Raw genomic sequence first — 21077 nt, forward strand, 5'->3', positions numbered from 1 at the left:
ATGTGTGATGTAGCAAATGCATGCCATAAATATTGCCAGTTGCCATTCTAACCAATTATTCTGATTCTCAGCCCCCTTGCATTCTCTGTAGCATTGTTTTCACCACAAGATGCCATTGTGTGCCAAAGCAAAAAATTAATATTGTATAGACTGGAACAATGTCGATCTGGGTCTCCTGAAATAGAAATGCTTCTAGTTTGTTGAATGGTTATAATTGTTGACTTAAGCAGTTTGTTCCTCCCAAATCCAGGCTACTTTGTATTTGGGAAGCCACCAGGGAGCCGAGTTTCATTTGATTTCTTTTTTTTTTTTAGGACTTACCTGGTGACTGGACAGACCTACAGCCGCAAGGTAGACATCGAAGTACTGTCTGTGCTAGCGAGCCTGGGCGCTTCTGTACACAAAGTGAGTAGTATCCTAGTGGCAGCTAACCATGATGTTCTAGGTGGGTTGGGGTGAGGGCGCGTGCCTGTTGGACAAGACTGAGGGCTTGAAGTAAAGAGGAAGACCATTTGTACGTCAGGTTAAGCCCTTAGAAAGCATCTCAGACTTCAGCTGGAAACCCTTCAAGTTGTGGACACTCCCAATCCCAGAAAGCAGTATTTTGGGGCTTAGTAAAATGAGTATTACTGAAGGTGCTTGGGACTGGCTCTTAGAAGAGCTGTGATTTTCTTTCTTAACATTTCAGGTTACTGAAGGCCCCATGTGTAACATTTTCTTTATTGGGTTAATGTACTTGCTGCAAATCTCTATTCGCTATAGAAGAAGAAAAGGCTGAGTTGGTAGCAAAGGAGCACAGAGAGTGCAGTTCAATCTGCATAATGACATAAATTGTATACATAGTGCCTCAAAACTGTCACCCTGTAACAGCACCACTGTGTATAGATCACATAACTGCATTAGCAAATTCCATTCGTTTGTTGCTTTATGTCCTATTCTGAAAGATTTGCACTGATATCCGGCTGCTGGCAAACCTGAAGGAGATTGAGGAGCCTTTCGAGAAAGATCAGATTGGTAAGTGGTGGCAGTCCTAGAAAGAGAATACATTTGATGAAAGTGTTGTAACCTTCCCATCCTCCTCCTGTCTCCAATCCACCTCATTATGGGGTCATTGTAGACTCACATTTCTTGTCCCCTAACAAATCCAAATAAGTCTGGGGGTACTTTAGGCTCACCTACATTTTGGCACCTAATCAGCATGTCTCCAACAAAGCTAGCCATAGAGTTATACATATCTTACCGTTTCACACATATTCCTATGCTTTGTCACCCACTCCTGCATGCCCTAACTTGGCTTTCCCAGAGCCCATCTTCTCCCCTGACCACCTTTCTTCTTTCCCTTTCCAGGTTCCAGTGCCATGGCATATAAGCGGAACCCAATGCGCTCTGAGCGCTGCTGCAGCCTCTCTCGGCACCTCATGACTCTGCTTATGGACCCCCTACAGACTGCTGCTGTTCAGTGGCTGGAACGGACCCTCGATGACAGTGCAAACAGGTCTCTAAGGGAGGAAGCAAGGGTGGATCAGGGGACATACTGTTTGCTGCATCATTCTCATTTGAAGGCAGTGTTAGGACAGTTTTTATGAGGTCCAACTAAGGGCTTAGTAAAGCCATACAACTGAGACAGTACAAAACTCCATTCTTAGCATATGGCTGTACCACCTGAGTATTTGGTAGTGTAGACAGAGCAGCCAGGCTTATTTTGGGAGGGCTAGAGGGCTTTCGGAAGGTACAAATGGTTCATAAGAAACACTGACGCACGGAAGTATTATGAAAAAATAAAGTTTTATTATAAATAAAAATAGGCCAAGGTAATCTTGGTGGGTAAGTACTTTGTCATAGTCATGAACACAATATAAAAACACAAACAATGCTTAAGGTACACTGACCAAACCATAGGCCTTGTTCAGAATAACTAAAAGTTCTCAGTTGCAGGAGGGGTTTGTTAGGGAGAATTCTCAGAAATGTGCTAATTCCCTCCACCTTAGAGACCCCCAGCAACTTTTCTAGATTTTGAGGACTTGATTTTTTTAACCTGAAGAGACTGAGACCCTTTTTCCCACCCTCTCATGTATTTTAATGTGATTTTGAACACTGTTTCTTTTGGTTGTGGAGTCTGACAAACTCCATAGGCATCATCTTTTACATTGTCACACATCACCTTTAGTGCAGTGACACAGGGAAGTCTTTCAGATTTCCCAAAGGTTTAAATACCTTCTCTCGGATAAACTACTGGTTCCCAGAGCAGTAAAGTGAAATTGACTTTACTTACCATTGTAACTTTCTAGACCCAGTACACACCATCTTACAATAGAGTGCTGGAGGGGTTACCTAATATCCCCTTTGTCTAGCTTCTCATGTAATATTTTTATGTTGCCCTTTTCTCACTGAAGGGCTGGTGGCAGTGGTTTCGTTTTAACTACCATGGTGTACCTTTACCACGGGCTGTATTCACCCCAGGTCTTCTTTTTTTCGCCATTTCTTTGTGGAAAGGTCATTCTTGAGATTTACTATGCGCGCCAAACCAGGTTTGGTCCTTGTTCATTTTGCCTTTGGCGGGATTCCCGAGTGAAGCCTGCCTCTGGCTCCAAGGTGTCTGGGGTAGGCAGGAAGTGAGGGAGGTGTCCGGAACTTCCTGCGCTTAGTCTCCTAGGAGACCCAAATGCACTCTGTTATGATTGGCCGGTTGATTGTCCGGCAAGGACAGCCACCCTGCCGGGTGACTGACAGCTAGGCTGGAATGAATGGTAGAGAACTGAATAAAAGGCAAGTCTTTTGTCTTGGAAGGCAGAGTCGACCACAGGAACCCAAAAAGAACTTGAAGAGGACGTCTGCTGCAACTCCTGGACTGTTGGTTCGCCCGGTGAAGCCATGCTGCATTGCCGAAATGCCAGGTTCGCATCGACAGACAAGACCCTGCAAGGACGACTTCTCCCCTTGAGTTGGTGGGACCAATCGACCCCAAAGTAAGCCACCTGGACATCCATCTCGGAGCTGGTTGAATTTCCACAGAGTTGCTGCTGGAAACCGTATAGCCAGGGAGAGGAACACCAGATTGTGTGCGTTGCTTTTCAGCTGGCCTAGAGCTTCAGGAAGATCCTCTGGACGCCCAGGAAGAGCAGGACTGACCGAGCCTGAGCCCCCTCAGAGTGCGGGACCCCAGAAGCAAGGAAAGTCCAACTCGACAGCCAGGAAACCGCAGTGTTGCTATTTGCGGTAGACGCAAGGAGCTGAAACACTAAACAGCCACTGAAAGTGAAGTTTGCCGGTTGCAAGTTTTGACCGTCCCAGTGCATTGCAGGAGTCCCCCTGTGTCCTCCCTCTTGTCCCCACTACTGAGGCCCAGGAACAGTGAGATCTGCAGAGCTGTAAAGGAACAGAGGTCATCAGCTGCATCTTTTCTTCATTCCTAAGGTACTGTAAAAAGTCTGAGAGAACTTATCTCTTGCTGTGGAGTTGCTTGAAACTTCTACAACTCGCAAGTCTAATCAGCTTGTGGCCCTACATTTGATTCTTCTTTTCATCAAAGACTCCTAAGAACTTGTGCAAAGGCTTTTACATTTACTTACCTGAAGTGCTTCATCTTATACAAGACTTTTGCCCATTGACTTTGGCTTAGCCTATTGAATTGTATGGCTCTTCTTGAGGGATCTAAAGGTATTCCACTGCTTAAGAATATTGTGATCTATTGTTGTTCTAATAACGTTTGCCTTTTACCAATTTCTAAGAGTATTTTAAATGCCAACAGTAAGATATTCGTTTCGAATGGATTGTGTCCTCCCATGTATTCCTCATCTTATGATATTCCTATCCTGCCAGCTTTGCTGCTTCAGAAAAAGGTTTTTTCTTCGCAGAGGATGCTGTGCGCGAGGTTGTCACCATCAGTATAAATAGCTTGTGCCACGCCCGTTGACTTCAGTTCTGTTTTTCCAATTGCTTCGCTCTCGAATGGCACGCTTTGACATTTTCTTTAAAAAATGTCTTCCTCGACCCCTTCTACTCCCAAGATGGGGTTCAAAAAATGTATCGACTGCGGATTGAAGATGTCGATTACAGATCCTCACCACGTTTGTCTTTGGTGCCTAGATTCAGACCATCAAACCGGGACTGTGGCTCCTGTCAGTCGATGACGGAGACGACCCTTTGTGAGAGGAAATGTAAACTGGCGGTGGGGCGGGAAGCTTCCAAGGTCTCCTCGAAGGCCTTGTTAAATAGAAAATAGGAAATCGAGCGATTCGAAAGAATCGGATCGTCGTAAACACTCTAAGAGGTCTCGATCACGCAGTAGATCAAGACGCTCTTCATCTTCCTCTTCAAAAAAGATTAAGAGGAGACATAGCTCTCCCTCTTCTTCCTCGGAGATGTCTACCGGATTGGTACGATGCCCGACTAAGTCGGTTTCCCCAAGAAAATGGGATGAATTTAGAAGGAAGATGATGAAGGTCTTTGAGAATGCAGCCTCGACCCCCTCAAAGAAGCCTCAAAAGAACCAGACCCTGGTCGCTCCGTCGGACGACACAGGGAAGTCAGGAACTACTGTGGAAAAGTCCAGTAGTAAGGGTGAAACTCGAAAGACTCGAGTTGACTTCAAATCCTCAAAGATTCCTCAAGAATCGAGTTTTTCCCCGACAACCGTATAAATACTTTGTCGACGCAATCGGCGCCGACGGCTTCGACATCGAAGCCAAAAGCGTTTTTGACACCTTTGTTGAAGACGTCATTGGTGTATTCGAAGACTCCTTCGAGACCATAAATCAGACTTCTTTAAGTCTGTCTTCTATATTTGAAGAAAGCGGCTCTGAAGAAGAAGAAATTTCTCCTTTTGAAGTACAATATTGTAATAGAGAGGTCCCAGAAGAATGAATCGATCCAGAATCGAAAATGAGAAACCTGTGTGATACCCTTCACTCTGCTAGTGGCATTGATACGTCACCTGAGCTGGAGTTTGCAAAACCTGACCCTGCACAACATGCAGATTCAGGGTACAGGAGTCTAATGAATAGAGTGGTTGAATACATGGGCTGGGGTAGAGCTTCACCCACTTTTGATCATGATGATATGACTGATATACTTGATCAGGGCCCCCAGAAGGATCCAGTTCTCCCCTTCGATAAGGCACTTCAAAGAACGGTAGAAAAAAACTTGGAAGTTCCTGATACAATTGCTGCAGTCAACAATAATTTTCCAAAGAAGTATGGAACTTCTAGATCTGATCCTGATTATTTAAGTAGGCATCTCACTCCAGAAAGTCTGGTTATTCGGGCTGCAACTTCCTCAAGACAAACAGCATATCCATCTATTCCCTTGGATAGAGAGGATACGAAGGTGGATGCTTGGGCCCGTAAGGTCTTTACCTCGGGTAGCATGGCCCTCAAGTGAGCTAATGTCAGCTGTACCCTGGCCAGGTTCACCCATACCCTGTGGGACTGCATTTTGGCGGCTGAACATATTCCGGAAGACGAGGAAAGGGAAGGCTTCCTGAATAGTGTCAAAGACTGAAAGGAGGCAATGGAGGAATGTCTCCAGTCTGGACTGGATACTGCTGATAGTATCGGCAGATCCATGGCTGCAAGCACAGTGCTACACAGATTTGCGTGGTTGAGTAAGTCTGGGTTTGCACCAGATGTGCAGGCCAACCTACTCAACGTGCCTTTTGATGGCTGAGGCTGTTTGGTAGTAAAGCTGATGAAAGCTTTGAAACACTACACACCTCAAAAGCGACGGATAAATCTCCTAGCACCTCCGTGCGACAGCCTCAGAAACCTTATTCGGGCTCATCTTCCTGGAGAGGTCGTTCTTTCCGTTACTACTCCTCTTTTGGTAGAGGAAGAGGACAGGCCATTCAAAGAGGCAAGAGAAATGTCGCTTGTGGTGGTCGAGGTAAAAGTGCAAAACTAGTCTCAGGAAAAACATCTTTGCCCTCAGCTGCTCCTGCAGCTGCCTCCATATCACTCGGAGGCCTTATCATACAAAACCCCAGTGGGAGGCAGAATCCCTCAGCATCTGAAAGAATGGTGGGGCATTACTTCAGATGCTTGGGCACTGGAGACAGTAGCTCAAGGTTAATGCCTTCCCTTCCTAAAAAGGCCTCAGGACCATCCACCTGGAACCAACTCTGTCAAGATTCCAGATCCGCTCCTGTTGAAGGAAATTTTAACCCTGCTAGAGCAAGGAGTTATAGAACAGGTACCTCTAGAGGAGAGGAACAAGGGTTGGTACTCCCCTTACTTTCTCATTTGAAAGAAGGACAGAGGATTGAGACCCATCTTGGACTTAAGAAACTTGAACAAGTTCCTCAGGAAGGACAAGTTCAAGATGGTAACCCTTTCTTGGATCCTTCAGGCTCTCCAACTCCAAGACTGGTTGGTATCATTGGACCTTCAGGATGCTTACGGTCATGTGCCAATCCATCCCAGGCACAGAGCACCTGAGGCTCGCGATTCACACTTTCAGTTTTGAGTTCTGCCATTCGGGCTGAGCTCCACCCCGAGGGTTTTCACCAATCTGATGGCGGTTGTGGCAGCGAGTCTCAGAGGGGGATTCACGTCTACCCCTAACTGGACGATTGGTTGATCAGAGCGTGTTCTCCCGAACAAGCTCAGGAACATCTGGCGATCACCTGCCACTTCCTTCACAAACTGGGCTTCTCCCTCAAGTTCAAGAAGTCTCACATACCCACCATCCCAACAGCTCCAGTTTATTGGAGCAGTTTTGGATACTTCCTCGGGCAAAGCCTCCCCTCCTGAGGTGAGAGCTCTCCACATTCTGCAGATGGTATCAAAGTTCCAGAATGCCCAGCACCTGCCGGCCTTCTATTTTCTGAGGTTGCTCGGCCTCATTGCATCCTACATTTTTCTGGTGCCACAGGCTCGACTGAGCATGCGACCTCTCCAATGGGTCCTCAGAACTCCGTGGTCCCAATTCCCGGGGAGTATGTCGAATCTTCTGCAAGTCCCGAGTGCAATTGGGATCTACTATGGCGGGCTTGCAAAGACAACATCCTCAAGGGAGAATCTTTTTGCCAACCATGGCCGGAGATAACCGTAGTAACGGACGCCTCACTCAAGGGTTAGGGAGCCCACACCAACGATCTGATAATCAGCGGTCGTTGGTCTCACTCAAGTCCAAACTACACATCAACGTATTGGAGCTAAGGGCAATCAGACTAGCGCTGAAGGCCTTCCTGCCCTCTGTACAGGGATAGAATGCCTGATAATGACGGACATCACAGTGGCCATGTACTATCTCAACAAGAGAGGAGGCGTAGGATCAATGCCGTTGTGCAGAGAGGCAATTCAGCTCTGGTTCTGGGCAATACGAGAGGGAATCTCTGAATCGGCAGTTCATCTAGCCGGAGAGCAGAACACGGCGGCACACGCTCTAAGCAGGCAGAGCACAGTCTCCCACAAGTAGGAACTAGCTCAGGAAGTCCTTCTGGAGATCTTTGCCCTTTTGGGGAGCCCCTCCAGTGGATCTGTTCGCAACCACGGTCAACCGGAAGTGCGAACAGTACTGCTCAAGGGAATTTCCTCAGAGAGGAGCTCTAGGAGACGCGTTTGTGGTGGACTGGAAGTTTCCACTTCTGTATGCGTTTCCTCCAGTCCCCGTGATTCATCAAGTAATCGGGAGATTGAGAAAGTTCAGGAAAACCATGATCCTAATTGCCCCAGATTGGTCCAGGATGACGTGGTACCCGGTCCATCTGCCCTCCAATACGTCCTCCGCAAAGAGAGAATCTCATCTCGCAAGAGGAAGGTCGGCTTCTCCATCCAGAGGTTAAAACACTCAACCTTCACACATGGTTTCTGAGAGGTTGAGATTCAAGGATTGGGATCTTCCGGATGACATAATGGAGATTTTGCTTTCAGCCAGAAGGCCAGCAACAAAATCTTTGTACCGGTGTCGTTGGAACAAGTTCAGTAACTGGTGCAAAGTTAAGGATGTGGACCCTTTTCAATGAGGCACGCCAATGGTGCTCTCTTTCCTATTGCATCTAGCCAATCTGGGGCCCAAGATCGGAACAATTAAAGGATACCTAGCTGCGCTGTCCATTTTCAAGCACTCCTCGTAAGAGGTTTCTTACTTCAAAATTTCATTAATAATTCAATTGCTGAAAGGGCTTACTAATGTGTACCCTCGAGTCCCCTTTCATGTCCCAATTTGGGATTTAAATCTAGTACTTGTGTGTCTAACCTGTATACCTTTTGAGCCTCTGCACTCCTGTCCTTTGAGGCTTCTAACATTAAAGACTGTCCTTCTTGTGGCCTTAACATCAGCCCGCAGGGTTACTGAACTACAGGCTCTCTCATGTAAACCTCCATATACTACTTTTTACAAAGACAAAGTGGTTCTTAAGGTTAAATGCTCTTTTTTTCACAAAAGTAGTTTGACTTCCACTTGTCACAAAAAAATCATATCACCAACATTCTATCCTCCTCATTTGGGTAAAGAAGAGGAGAGACTGCATAGACTGGACCCCAAAAGGGCTTTCCATTTTTACATTTCAAGAATGTCAAAATTACGTCAAAATGACCAACTTTTTGTAGGTTATACGGGTCATAAATTGGGATTAGCTGTGACAACAGACTATATCCCGCTGGATCATTCTGGCTATAATTGAGTGCTACAGATTGGCGGGAAAGGACGCAACGAATGGGCTTCGAGCCCATTCCACTAGGGGGGATGGCTACTTCTGCAGCTCTGAAGAAGGGAGTCCCTGCAGCAGATATTTGTTCAGCTGCCACATGGGCATCAATGCATACCTTCATCAAGCATTATTGCTAAAATGCCTCTTCTTCCAATGAAGGTTGATTTGCCAAAGCGGTACTCCATTCCGCCATGAGAAGAATAACTAGTACTCCCACCTCCAAAATTACCACTGCTATGGGACTCTATCATAAGATGAGGAATACGTGGGAGGACACAATCAAATCGAAGAACAAGTTACTTACCAACTGTAACATTCTTTCGACTGGATGTTCCTCCCACGTATTTCTCATCGCTCCTCCCATCCTACCCCACAGTACAGTTTACGTTACTTGCACTTTCCTCTCACGAAGAGTCCATCAGTCATGAGGCACTCCAGGGTGTTCCTCGAAAAAACAGAACTGAAGCCAACGGGCGCTGCAAAAGCTATTTATCCTGATGGTGACGTTGACACAGTATGGAGCAGGTCGAGGGACATCGACGCCATGACCTTGTGCACAGCGCCCTCTGCCGAGAAAAAAGTTTTCTGAAGCAGCGAAGTTGGCTTGATACGTATATATCATAAGATGAGGAATACGTGGGAGGAAAATCCAGTCGAAAGAACGTTATAGTTGGTAAGTAACTTGTTCGTCCCCAGCACCCTAGTTCTTGAAGTCATCTGTGGGTGTAGGTTGTGTCTGTGGGCCATCAAAAAGGGTCTTTACTGATTTAGAAACTAAGAGCGTACAGTATTGAAGTGTATTTGTGTTACTATTATATTGCTCCCTTCTGAAGAAGGCTTATTCTGACTGACTGATAAGGTTTCTTGCATAAACAAGGATTAATTTGAGTGTAAGAGCTTATTTGAATACCTGTTACTGTGAATCTCTGTAACTCCACTACAGCTCACATTGACCCTCTTGAGATGAGCCTGGCTGCTCAACACGCTACCAAAACTGTATAGTACAAGCTTATACCAAAGGTTGGGTTTCCTATACCTGTAGTCAGAGTTGTCTAGTGGTGCCAGAGGGTACTGCATACAAACCTTGCCTAACAGGGTTCACTAGGTCTCTAGTGCCCAACAGACAAGTCAGGATCAGCACAGATGTAGCAAAAGTCTGAGTTCCTGAGGAAAGCTGTTCAAACTAGTTTAGAGTCCCAGAAAGGTTCCAGGGACTTCAGCAATGGACCTGGGTGAACTGGATGAGAGGACTCCCAATCACATGAATCGCCTTTAAAGCTTCACAGGAATCACAAAAGGCTTAAGGTAAGTAATACCCCAGCCAACACAGTACCTCATCACAGAAGAAGAGTGTGCAGCTGGACAGCTTCAGGATCTGCAGCCAAAAACCCGATTGATTAATTCCTTGTAAAGTCGGACACTGGAAGGAAATTTGCAGCAGGGTTCAGTGGAGAAGTCTCAAGGCAAGAGGTTCTTCGTGGCTGGTCGCGGCTCTGTGGTTTTGTTGCCTGTTTTCAGGAGCCAGGAGAAGCCTGAATATCGTTGGTTGTATACTCTTCCCTAATCTGGTCCAGCACTCTGGTGAGGGGACTTGAAGGACTCAAATCAAGTCTCTGGAGGTCCAGCAGAATGCCCCCAAATTTTCAGCAAGATTGTGCACCGCACGACAGCTCGAGGTCCCAGGGTATTGGTGTATTGCAGCCCGGCAAGTTCGAAGCATAACGTGGGATGGCTGAAAATGCAGGTCGTCTCGAGTATAGTGGATCTCAAGAGGCGCTGGGTCGGGGTCGTCTATGGAACCCCCAGGTCGCTTGGAAGGAGGGTTAACAGCAGGCTACGGTTACACAGCAGACTCTATGGTCACTGGAATTCGCTATCTCCATCTTCCTCTTTGGTTTCAGCTCCATTGGTTGACTTGTCAGCAACTTCCAGGTTCGGAGTATTTAACAGGAACTACAGCACAACCTCTGCATTCTCTCCCTGCATTTTACAGAAAGGGGCAGACTGGCTGACCAATAAGGACAGCCAGCCCCCCACTGGGAGTTGGGTCCTTTCAGGCAAGGTGAAAGACAAAGGGCTGCAGAGTTTTGGACTCCTCCCTCGCTTCCTGCCTTCTCAGACACAGGGTGGGGAATCCAAAGCATTCCAGCCAAAGACAAAACTTCTACTGAGGTCGTTCCCACCTAGAATGGCAGGGGAAGACCTCAAATGGCAAGCACACAAGAAATGGCCAAAATAAAGGAGCCGCCCACCATTTTAGCAAAATGGCAGACCTTATGTGCATTACTGGAGCTGAATTAACAGCCTGTGAGTTATAAAGACTAAAAGTCATAAAGGTAACACCACTGCCACCAGCCATTCATGTAAACTCGCAATTGTAACACAATGTTACCTGGTAGGTAAAAAAGGGGATACATTGTATCTCCCAGCACTCAACCTAATGTGGGGTGTGCTGGCTCACTTGAACATGATGTAAAGGGGATGAACATACCTCCTTACTACTTGGGAACAGTAGCTCACCCAAGCAAAGGAATGAGAAATTAGCAGGGGAGCCCAAAGGGGCAACCCAGCCTAAGCCCAAAAGTTGTAGGAAACCATAACTTGAACCATACATTATGGAGAGACATAAAAAGGTAACCCGTAAAAGACTAGTTGAGAGTGGAAAAATATTCCCTGTCACCTTGGGACAAGGTAAAAGTTACCAGTCCAAGCAAAATGTTCTGGGGTTGACATCGGTCAGGAAGATTTATCATTATTAGGATAATGTTACCTAACGGGCGGCACAAACGCACATGAAAATCCTAGAATATTCTAAGTGAACTTCATTGCAAGTTCATTAATAACACTACGAAGTACAAACGTTGCAGGCCAGGAATTCTATAAAAATAGATTTTCATCTTGCATCAAGTTAACAACAAATTACTAAGGGAATGGCCGGAGTGAAATGTGCAGGGTTCGAAGACGAGGATCCGGTATTTTGAGCAGAAAGCAAGTTTGAATTCTCAGATGTGATACGAATACGCAGGCCAAATGGAACACTATCCCTTAGCAGAAAACCTGGTAGTATACCTTACGCTTCCACTTTTATCGCCTGAATGCTGCTTTATGCCAGGGGGTCCTTTGGTCTGTAACCCCATACCAATGTGGCTGGTGCCTTTTTTCTTCTCAAAAGGAAAAGTGGTTGGAAGCAGAGAAAGGAAAGGCTTGGCGGACTGGGAACATCCTGAGAGGAGAGCACGCTAGGTTTGCAATCATTCGTGTGCGTAATACTGCATTCCTGGCCATAAACCTCTGCTGTCCATCCCACACTTATACCGCCCTCCGTCTCCCCTCCTTCACTGCCCTGCACGCTTGAACATTTCAGAAATATCCACTGTAAAAATTCAGTAACTGAAAGTTGCACTCATCCGCTCTAAAGGCTGTTAGCAATCACAGATCATTAAGGGAGGGGAGGTGGGGGTGGTCAGGGAAAAGCATTTGTGGGACCACAAGTGGTAGGGCGAGTTGTTGCAGATAGCAGAACACGCCGGTGTGTCCTGTTCAGCACAGAGGTAACACAATGCTCCCTGTTCCTCTGGGGCATTCACAACATGATCTCTAGTGAGTGAGTTTGCCAGGCCTCTGATGAATGAATTTGTTTTGGGGAGGGCAAATGGGCATAGTTGGGTTTATGTGCTTGCATGAATAGCTTGTGTTGCTGCTTTATACATGTGGCGCTTACAGCTGCCTCTGTCTCCAGGCGCATCTGTTTGGCGGAAGCGTTCCTGACGGCGGATATCGTTCTAAGCACTCTGCAGAACATAAGCGAGGGACTGGTGGTGTACCCCAAGGTGAGAACTGCTATTGTCAGGTTGAGGTGACAAGGTGGCAGCAGGGATGGGGGAGAGAAGGGAATCCAGAATTGCAACAACTAATGGGACTCTGGTCATGATTCAGGTGCATTGACACATAAGGACTTCCACACCAGAAATACAGTAGGGCACTGTGGTGGTGTATTGTCATAGCCATGTGTGGACTTTCGTTCTGGAAGAGTGTTAGGTCAGGATGGAGATGGCTGAACACAGGCCTGTTGCCATCAGTTCTGGCACTTTAGGGAATGCAGCCGCAGGTCCCAGATAGTTGACAAGTCCTTTCTCGTGCAACATTTTGACAGTTAAGCGCTTTTTAGCAAAGCAACCTTCTGTTTTTGAAATTGCAGTTTCATTTTTCTGTTAAGTACTTTGACTAAAATGCTTTTACTAGCTGAAGATGTCGCTCATATGAGGCCACGTGGCAGAGTTTGCTGCAGGTCAGCATTGAAATGCATTATTAGGGCAGTGTGCGAGTTCTTGCACTCTATAAAAATCTGTTGATCTAGAGTCTGATTAATTGTCAGACCCTGGATTTTAATTCCTGCATTTGTGGTGATGGTATTGGTTAGGGTTGTGATGAATTGCTAGAGCGGTGTTGTATTCCTATTGGTGGATTCTGCATGTCAGGGTGAGGCGAGGTATGCAGTTTCGTATGCGCCTCTTAGCACTGATATAGCAGTATGTCTACAGCTCTGAATTGGGGTGGATGAATTGAGCTTTGGGCCAATTTCAGTACTGCAATAGCTGTCTGGATGCGTTTTTAGGATTGAGATGTTTTGGCAGAGCTCTGTGGGTCTCAGTGTAGGGAAAGTAGAGGTGGTCAGGATTTAGGTGCCTCAGAATTATTTATGTTGCATCTAAGGCATCAAGAGGTCCATTGGCAAAACGGAGTGCCAGTACTGAAATAGATGAGAATACAGGTGGTCAGGATTGAGGTGAATTGGCAGAAATGTGTGTCTGTGTGCATTCAGGTATAAAACACCCAATGTTTAACATCACTATTCTCCTTACCTCCGTAGGTCATTGAGCGTCGAATCCGCCAGGAGCTGCCCTTCATGGCTACTGAAAATGTTATCATGGCCATGGTGAAATCGGGAGGCAATAGACAGGTGAGTAACATAGCCCGGCTTGTTCCTAATTCAGTGTTTGTCTGACACAACCACGCAGGGCAGGAAGGTCAAACTACAAGATGGCCAAAGGACAGGCGCAAATCGTGTGGTGCAGCCATTTTACAATGTATGGTACTCTAAGTATTAAGCTGTTTCAAAAGTGCACAAGAGTATAATAATAGAAAATGCTACAAAATGATCCACTGCCACCAGCCCATCCTGGACACATCATATGGGGAAAACCAGTCCAGACCTCTACTCTCAAGATCTAGCCATTGGAAATGCTAGAGTCTCTGAACCATCCTGTGGGATAGCCAGACTTAGTCCTGGACTACTTCACTGTACTGGTGATGTCCCTAGTTGAGCCATATAACTCTGCAGAGCCCCCACTTATGGTACAATAAGTGTCTCCCCGAAGTTGCAGCTCTCTACACTGAAGAGATGCCTTGCTGGCCCAGCTTCTTCGTTTCCACCTTGCAGCTTGCCTGCCATAATTTTCTGCAAGTGGATGTCACTGCTCACTGTCTGCATCGTGTCCTGAGTGTCTGCTGAGGAGGACACCCAGAGTAGTGTGCACATAGTCGGCATGTCCTGGATGCCCAGCTGTCCAGTGTCTGGAGCCACGATTTTGCCACACCAAAAATAATCACCTGGGCTTCCTTCAACGGAACCAAGGCACGAATCCAGAAGACCCACCGATTTCAGGAACTCCAATTCACTCAAGGACCGCTATAGGTGTACAGGGGTTGAATAAACCTACCTGTCCCATTCCAATCTCCAAAGGGTTTTATGGACATCTAGTCCAAACCCATCTCTCCTTTGCCTAACCTTGAATGGTAGTGTTCTGGCCTTGTATCCTCCCCGTGGGTCTCCCCTAAGGTGGCTGGATTCGGAGAGGGTCTATTAAAGAATGTACTCCTTGTTTTTGGTAAACCTTGAAACACTTAAAACAACTTGTTGGAGCCAACACTTGTTCAATTTTCCAAAACTGCCTCCTAGTCTCGTGAAAAGACTTGTTTTGGGACCTGACACTCGAGATGGACTAGGCCCCTTCTTTTCTAGTTAGGGAAGGAAATGGTAAGGTTAGAATCTAAATTCTAATGGTTTGTATGGGGTTTGCTATCTTCTCAACTTATTCTCACAGTATTGATTACTTTAACTGGTTCCGTTTCTTTATTCACCTGTGTTGCTAAACTTATAGTATACTGAAAAGGAATTTTAAGTATGTAAAAGTAAAGTCTTGGTGCTGTTAGCAGAACACACCAAGGTGAATGCGTGTATATAGGTAGGGAATGTTTGTGTTGCCTGTGGTTTTTAATTGATGAGTTGTCCTAAATAAATAACTTTTAATGTTGGACATTCTGTCTCGCATGTATTGTGTGCGCTTAACTAGTCCCTTCACCACTCTCACACCCTTACAGGTCTGAGCTTTGCTGTTAAGCTACACTACCCAGGTAGAGATTAGCTAGACTTTGGTATTCGTCACTGTTCATCCGAATAGGGGCCTCTCAGAATTTGTCCATTGGGCTGATTCTGAAAATCCGTCTTATGTTTCAGCATTTTGCCTAAGAGCAGTGCCAAAGGCAGGGCCCTTAAAATATGTTAACTCAAAATAAATTGTTTCACTGTACAATTCATGCTTTGGTTGGTGGAGCCGTTCATATGTGAACAAATGTCTTTCCCGTACTAGTGGTGGGCAAGCCAATGGGGGCTCAGTCCTGGCGCGAGCCAAATGTCTGGAACTGGCTCTGCTCTAGGCCTTCTGGAAAGTAAGAACCATACAAGCTCCAAGCCAAATATTAAGCGTGCTGTACTTACCAGAGGTGGTAGCTGGAACTGAGGCAAAAGAAACAGACCGGGAAACAGGGGAGTTGCTAGGTCTGGAAAAGACCCGGGGCTAAGCTGATGTCGGAACTGTTGGCACTGGGGGCTAGCTAGTCTTTTGGCTGTAGCTCCTGAGATTCTATCCGGGGCTACAACCAAAAGATCAGGGGCTATAGCCCCCTTAGCCCCCCCCCCCCTAGCAACGCCCCTGCCGGGAAATGACTGAGAAAGAAAAGGAAGTTGGAGCGTCTAGGGAGCAGAGGGCTAGATAAAGGAAAGACCAGGAGGAGGAACAGATAAGCGGGAGACACAAAAGGCATGAGCACAGACAGAATACAATTCAGACATTGAGGGAAACATACAAAAGACGTTAAAAAAAAAAGAGGTCGATTAAAGTTGCCTCATTGAGGTTTGAGTTAATTTGTCTTGTAATGGCACCAGACCAGGCTGCAGGAAACCCTAATCTCAGAATAAAATCTAATCTCAATGTAAAACCTGTTCTAAAAAATCTTTATTGGAAAAGACTCTGCTATAACTCATTGAATTGATACAAAATAATATCACCGATTTGAAACCTGTCCCTAGATTGTAATCTTTATTGGCATTGTTTTGTCCAAAACAAGCTGCTTTTATTTATAGTGCTTCTGCTTTATTATATGCTTTTACATTGCATGAAATATGATGGGTAAACGCAGCATGGGCACATTGGGAAAGACATTTGCAGGCAGCCATGTGCAATCCTGTGAAGCTGAATTAAATGCACAATATATGTTTGGAACAGGCACAGGGCGAGGTGTATTGCATAACATGGTCATTCTTGACCATATCTTGAATTTTTTATTTAAGTGTGACAGCAGCACATTTCTATCCCTCAAACTGGCATAGAAATGGCTTTTTCTTTTAGCATTTCAAAATGTCAGATCCTAAAATTATCTAGAAGCACCCACGTGAGTGCTCTGAGCCTGTTACACATTAGTGTCGGAAGTACTCTCCAGACACTAATCTCTGCAAAAGCCAGCACTGCTTCTGTGCTCCCGTCTAGTCCCACTGAAATGCACGTCACCTTAAAAACACATTCTGAGTTTTTTAATTTGCGGTAGTTTCTGAGAGACTGTCCAATTGTCCTTGGTGCCAGTCTAGAAGGACCGAACCTCCACTGTGAATTTATGCACATGTAAGGATGCTAGGATAGATAAACTGGTTATGAACGGATCACACATCTCAAACCCATTGAGGTTTAAATTCCAGCAAGGCTATTCAGCCATTTATTCTTCAGAAGTTGATAAAATGGGAGCCATTACATTGGTTAGTAATAACACTGATTATTACAGCACTTAGAAGTAGAAATAATCTGGTATGATGCACTGTATAAAAGTGATATTACTGAATCACTCAGATCCCATCCAGTCTGTGACAGTGCTGTGTAATTGAACAATACTCTTTAATATTAGTCTATAGAAGACTATTGTATAGTATAATGATGAAGGTAACTACAGCATCTTTAATTTATATCATCTTTGTTAGGTACTGAATACCGTGCTGCATAATTGATGCACCTTTTTTTACAATGGCTCAGCCATCTGTGGTTGCTACATACATCTCAACCCATCAACGTTGAAATGTGGACCCTTTGACTACTCCTCCAGGGACCCTAGTTTGGAGGGTCGGATGAGTATTCTTGATTTCATTTTTCATTAAGTACCCTTTAATCGCCCCTTTCTTGCTGTGGCCCTTTCATATATATTCCTTCATACCAATACTTATGCCTGGGAACTTTTGGATTTGCCTCACTGTGAGAATTGAGTGTGATTTCAGAGACATGAATTGGTGCAATTTGGATTGATTGTAGAGGGGTGTTAGTCTTTTCTTCTCCCACCCAAATAGATAATCTCAATCAAGATTATAAAGATGCACCAAAGGCAAAAATGCAGTACTTTTCAGGTGTATTTTTAGGAAATGTAGCTCAGAATGTCCTCTGTCCACGCAAACCTGCAATATCACAAAAATCCCTGGGACTCAACCCAACCCAAAGTCCGGAACCTAGATGAGCTCTGCCATTATGGTACTTTTGCAGTTTTAATTGTAATAAGCCACCTAGTAAGTGCACATGCCACTCCATTTAATGCAACAAGTTAGCCAGAGTGTATGAGGACAGTGCTCTGCTGGCATGAATGCGTTTTCAGCACGAGTGGTTAATGGCAATGGCAATGGTAATGATGTATGTTAACCAGTCTTGAAAATGTGACCTTTCTCATAACCTGTTATGTTGATAAATAAAACACGATTCGCACACTACTGCTATTTACAAATCCTAGGCTTTATATTTAGCACACTTCTTTCCAATGACTTTGGTGGAGCCTTGGCTCTTGGGGGGCAAGCCAGACTTAAGACTCTCCTCTGGCTTGGCTCTTCCTATAAATGTTTGGGCTTGCCCAGATCTACTCCAGATTATGTAATGGGAAGATCATAACCAAAGCATCTGTTTGTGCCATGCTTGCTGCACTCCTCTGTCACTTCCTAGTTGCATAGTTATTGGTTTTAGTTAGTGTAGCCGGCATAAAATGACAGAATGTTTACTTGTTGTGAAGTGGTTTTCTGGGGCAGAATTGCCTTCGCTAAGGAGGATTCAGTTACGTGTTGGCTGAGCTGTCCTGTCAATTTCTTTGAATAGGCAGATGTTCTCTCTACAACTTGGATCTATGGAATGCAGTAAAGCATGGTACAATGGTTGAGAAATAAGGGAATTACAAATAAGGCGAAGCCTCCCTGTGCCTACTTTTGAATGTTACTGTTATCCCAAGCAAAAAATAGGTCTGCTGCATGCTTCTGTTCACTGAAGATGGAGGAAGACTGTTGATAAAGACACTCTTGAAATGCTGTGTTTTCCTGCTCGCTCATCTTTATTTCCCACTCATTGCGTTTTCTGGCTTGCTTTTCTACCATATTCCTCTTACCCCTTTACTCCATGTTTCTCAGGACTGCCATGAGCGTATACGTGTGCTCTCTCAGGAAGCTGCCTCTCTGGTGAAGCAAGGAGGTGGTGATAATGACCTCATCGCCCGAATCCGTGCTGACCCCTACTTTACACCCATCCTTGGTCAGCTTGACAGCCTTTTGGACCCGAAAACATTCACAGGGCGGGCACCTCAACAGGTGAGGAGAAAGCTACCTTCTGGGTATGGGAACACAAAGACCCAGAATATGAGCAAGACTAAACAGTAGCTTGCAAAGATCGATTGAACTAACTGTACTCCTCTTTCACTAGGTCGCTCATTTCCTAAAAGAAGAGGTCTACCCCATGCTCGCCTCATACCAGGGAATGATTGACGTGAAAGTGGAGCTGGAGCTATAGATCCAAGACGAAGTTTCATTTATTTTGAAAATAAATATATGAATTGGCACACCACCCCTCAGATTGTTTGTCTTAATTTCAATTCTGTTCATTATTTTTTGCTTTACAATATGAACCGGTAATCCATTCATGTGCCACCTTTTGTGGTAGTTATGAAGCAACCGAACTAGAAGAAAATCATGGTGCCGGTTATTGGGTGATGACACTCCTTATAGAACCAAACTGTGAGTCTTTTAAATTTGAAGAGATGTGAACTTTGTTGGATGAAAGCACTAAGGCAGTTTCTTTTACAGTGTTTGGTGAACCCTTAAGAACAAATCTAGGCACCATTAAGATTTGCAGGTTTAAAAATACTAAATGTTGTCTATACACCATGCACAATAAATAACCATGGGCTGAGAAAGGTTATATCGGCACCTGTGCTTGTCATGGGTTCATAATTGCGTGGGATGTTAAGCTGAATAACTGGAAAGATGGGGAAACAAAAACCGTTTGATCAAATGATATCTAGCTGTATATCCAGCATTGAGAGTTGTTAGAAGCTTGATAAAATAAAGACCATGCCATTTGTTTTTCAGTCCGTTGATAGTGACACACAGGTTTTCTCAGTGGCGTAGACAGACTGAAGCTTGAGGAGCAACACCCACCCTAACGGCCCTTTGGCCCAACATGCCTTTATAGCCATAGCTCAGGTTGCGCTCAGCTTTTCCTGACGCAGATTTGCTTTTCAGATGCACAAAAACCTATTAACATTTTCACTTTAAAAAAATGATTGACCACTTGAGAGCTCCTTCAGGGCAAACTTATTACAATATAGATATATATCCTAGAATAACATTTGATTTCATACTCCATCCAACAAACAATGCTTTTCTGTTTATCCTCATTTCATTTAAAAGAAAGAAAATAAAAGTAAAATAGATTTCTCCAGCATGGGGTCTGGCATGGATTCACATGCTCATGAATATTCCCCGTCGTCAGGCTGGTAATCCTCAGTAAAGAAAAAAACAGTATCAGTTTCGTTTCTGATCTGTCTTTCGTAGCAATAACCAATCACTGGTCTCTGTGTCATACTGACCACAGCCAATGACTGCCCTCTACCTAAGCACCGCCTTTGGCAGCCATCTTCAGATTTTTACCGCACGTTCATGTGTTGGGATCCTCGTGCTATTGCTCTCGAGCGTTAGTGCTATTTTTTTCACGTTTTTGCTCAAAAACTTCATTTTTTCGGTCAAAAGAGCCTCAAGCTCCACCGACTCTCCATCCGATCAACGGGGACCCGTGTCGGATTCGTCTGCGCCCCTCAAGGGTGAAGATTTCGTCGAGCTACGCTTTTGGAAGACTCCAGAAGTTTCTCAGGCCCGGTCATGGCCCAGGAGAAGGGAAGCTCGACGCCCGGAAAGCTGTTCAGGGTCTGCCCTGGATGCCAGCTGCAGAACGTCTTCAAGGAGGACGAACACTCTTTTTGTCTTTACTGCCTACATGAGGACACGACGTCGTGGAGCGAAGGACTGTGCGTTTTGCGGCAACATGTCGGAGCGGACCATGAAGGACCGCCATCAACGTCTCGCCAACTGGCTGGAAGGGAAGAGCCCGTCCGGCGAGAAGAAGAGGAAGAAATCCGAGCGGTCTTCTAAGACCTTTGAGGACGCCCCGGCGACGGGGGTCCAACATAAGGCCAAGCACTGCGAGTCCGCTGGCACCGGGAGCGCCGAACGGTCGGGCTCTACGGGCACCAGGCTGGGCGCACCCTCCCCGGCACCATCAACCACGAGCCAACGCTCTGGGTCGGGTAAGAGGAAGGCCGAGCACCCGGCGAGGCTCCTAGAGAGGCCCCGGTCGAGCTCGAAGGCAGAGGGGGAGCGAGGCACTGTCCCCCCCCTCAAGGATAAGGCGGTGAGCGCACCTAAGGTGGTGAAGGCCTTAATCCATCCGGCCAAGCCCTCTATCGAGTCTGTCGCGGCGGCCCTGGCTCAGCCTGTGGAGGCTACGCCAGTGGTGGCGACCTCGGGGCTCAGAGTCTCCCTGCCACCTCGGAGGGAGTCCTCTTTTGTGCCCATCGATAGGACCCCCGTGAAATCCCCCGTGGGGAAGAAAAAGGGGGGGGCAGGGCGTCGTCGTAGATTCGGCCTCAACCTCGGAGGAGGAGCTGGTCGAAGTCTTAAGCCACGGCCTCGGCGTGGAAGAAGACCGGCCCGTCGGGATGGATCCCGACGCAGGTGACGACGACATCGTCGAGGGTACCGACGGGGCCCCTGATCGCCCGTCGGATTCCCCTCTGCCAGTGCAGCGAG

General features: G+C 46.0%; 1 protein-coding gene across 3 annotated transcripts in view; it reads left to right on the plus strand.

Moving 5' to 3' along the window:
• The window catches only part of ADSL (adenylosuccinate lyase), a 262886-nt gene extending 244049 nt beyond the window's left edge, over nucleotides 1–18837 (plus strand). For all 3 annotated transcript variants that reach the window (XM_069652920.1, XM_069652919.1, XM_069652918.1), the window contains 7 exons: nucleotides 315–405; nucleotides 945–1014; nucleotides 1348–1495; nucleotides 12387–12477; nucleotides 13518–13607; nucleotides 18408–18584; nucleotides 18697–18837. In XM_069652920.1, coding sequence (XP_069509021.1) covers nucleotides 315–405; nucleotides 945–1014; nucleotides 1348–1495; nucleotides 12387–12477; nucleotides 13518–13607; nucleotides 18408–18584; nucleotides 18697–18783 — 754 coding nt within the window. In that variant the 3' untranslated portion in view covers nucleotides 18784–18837. The remainder of the gene's footprint in view (nucleotides 1–314; nucleotides 406–944; nucleotides 1015–1347; nucleotides 1496–12386; nucleotides 12478–13517; nucleotides 13608–18407; nucleotides 18585–18696) is intronic.
• Nucleotides 18838–21077: the final 2240 nt, after the last annotated feature.

The sequence above is a fragment of the Ambystoma mexicanum genome, chromosome 3q (genome assembly GCF_040938575.1).
Source record: "Ambystoma mexicanum isolate Mex_15411 chromosome 3q, UKY_AmexF1_1, whole genome shotgun sequence".
Taxonomy (NCBI): Eukaryota; Metazoa; Chordata; class Amphibia; order Caudata; family Ambystomatidae; genus Ambystoma; species Ambystoma mexicanum.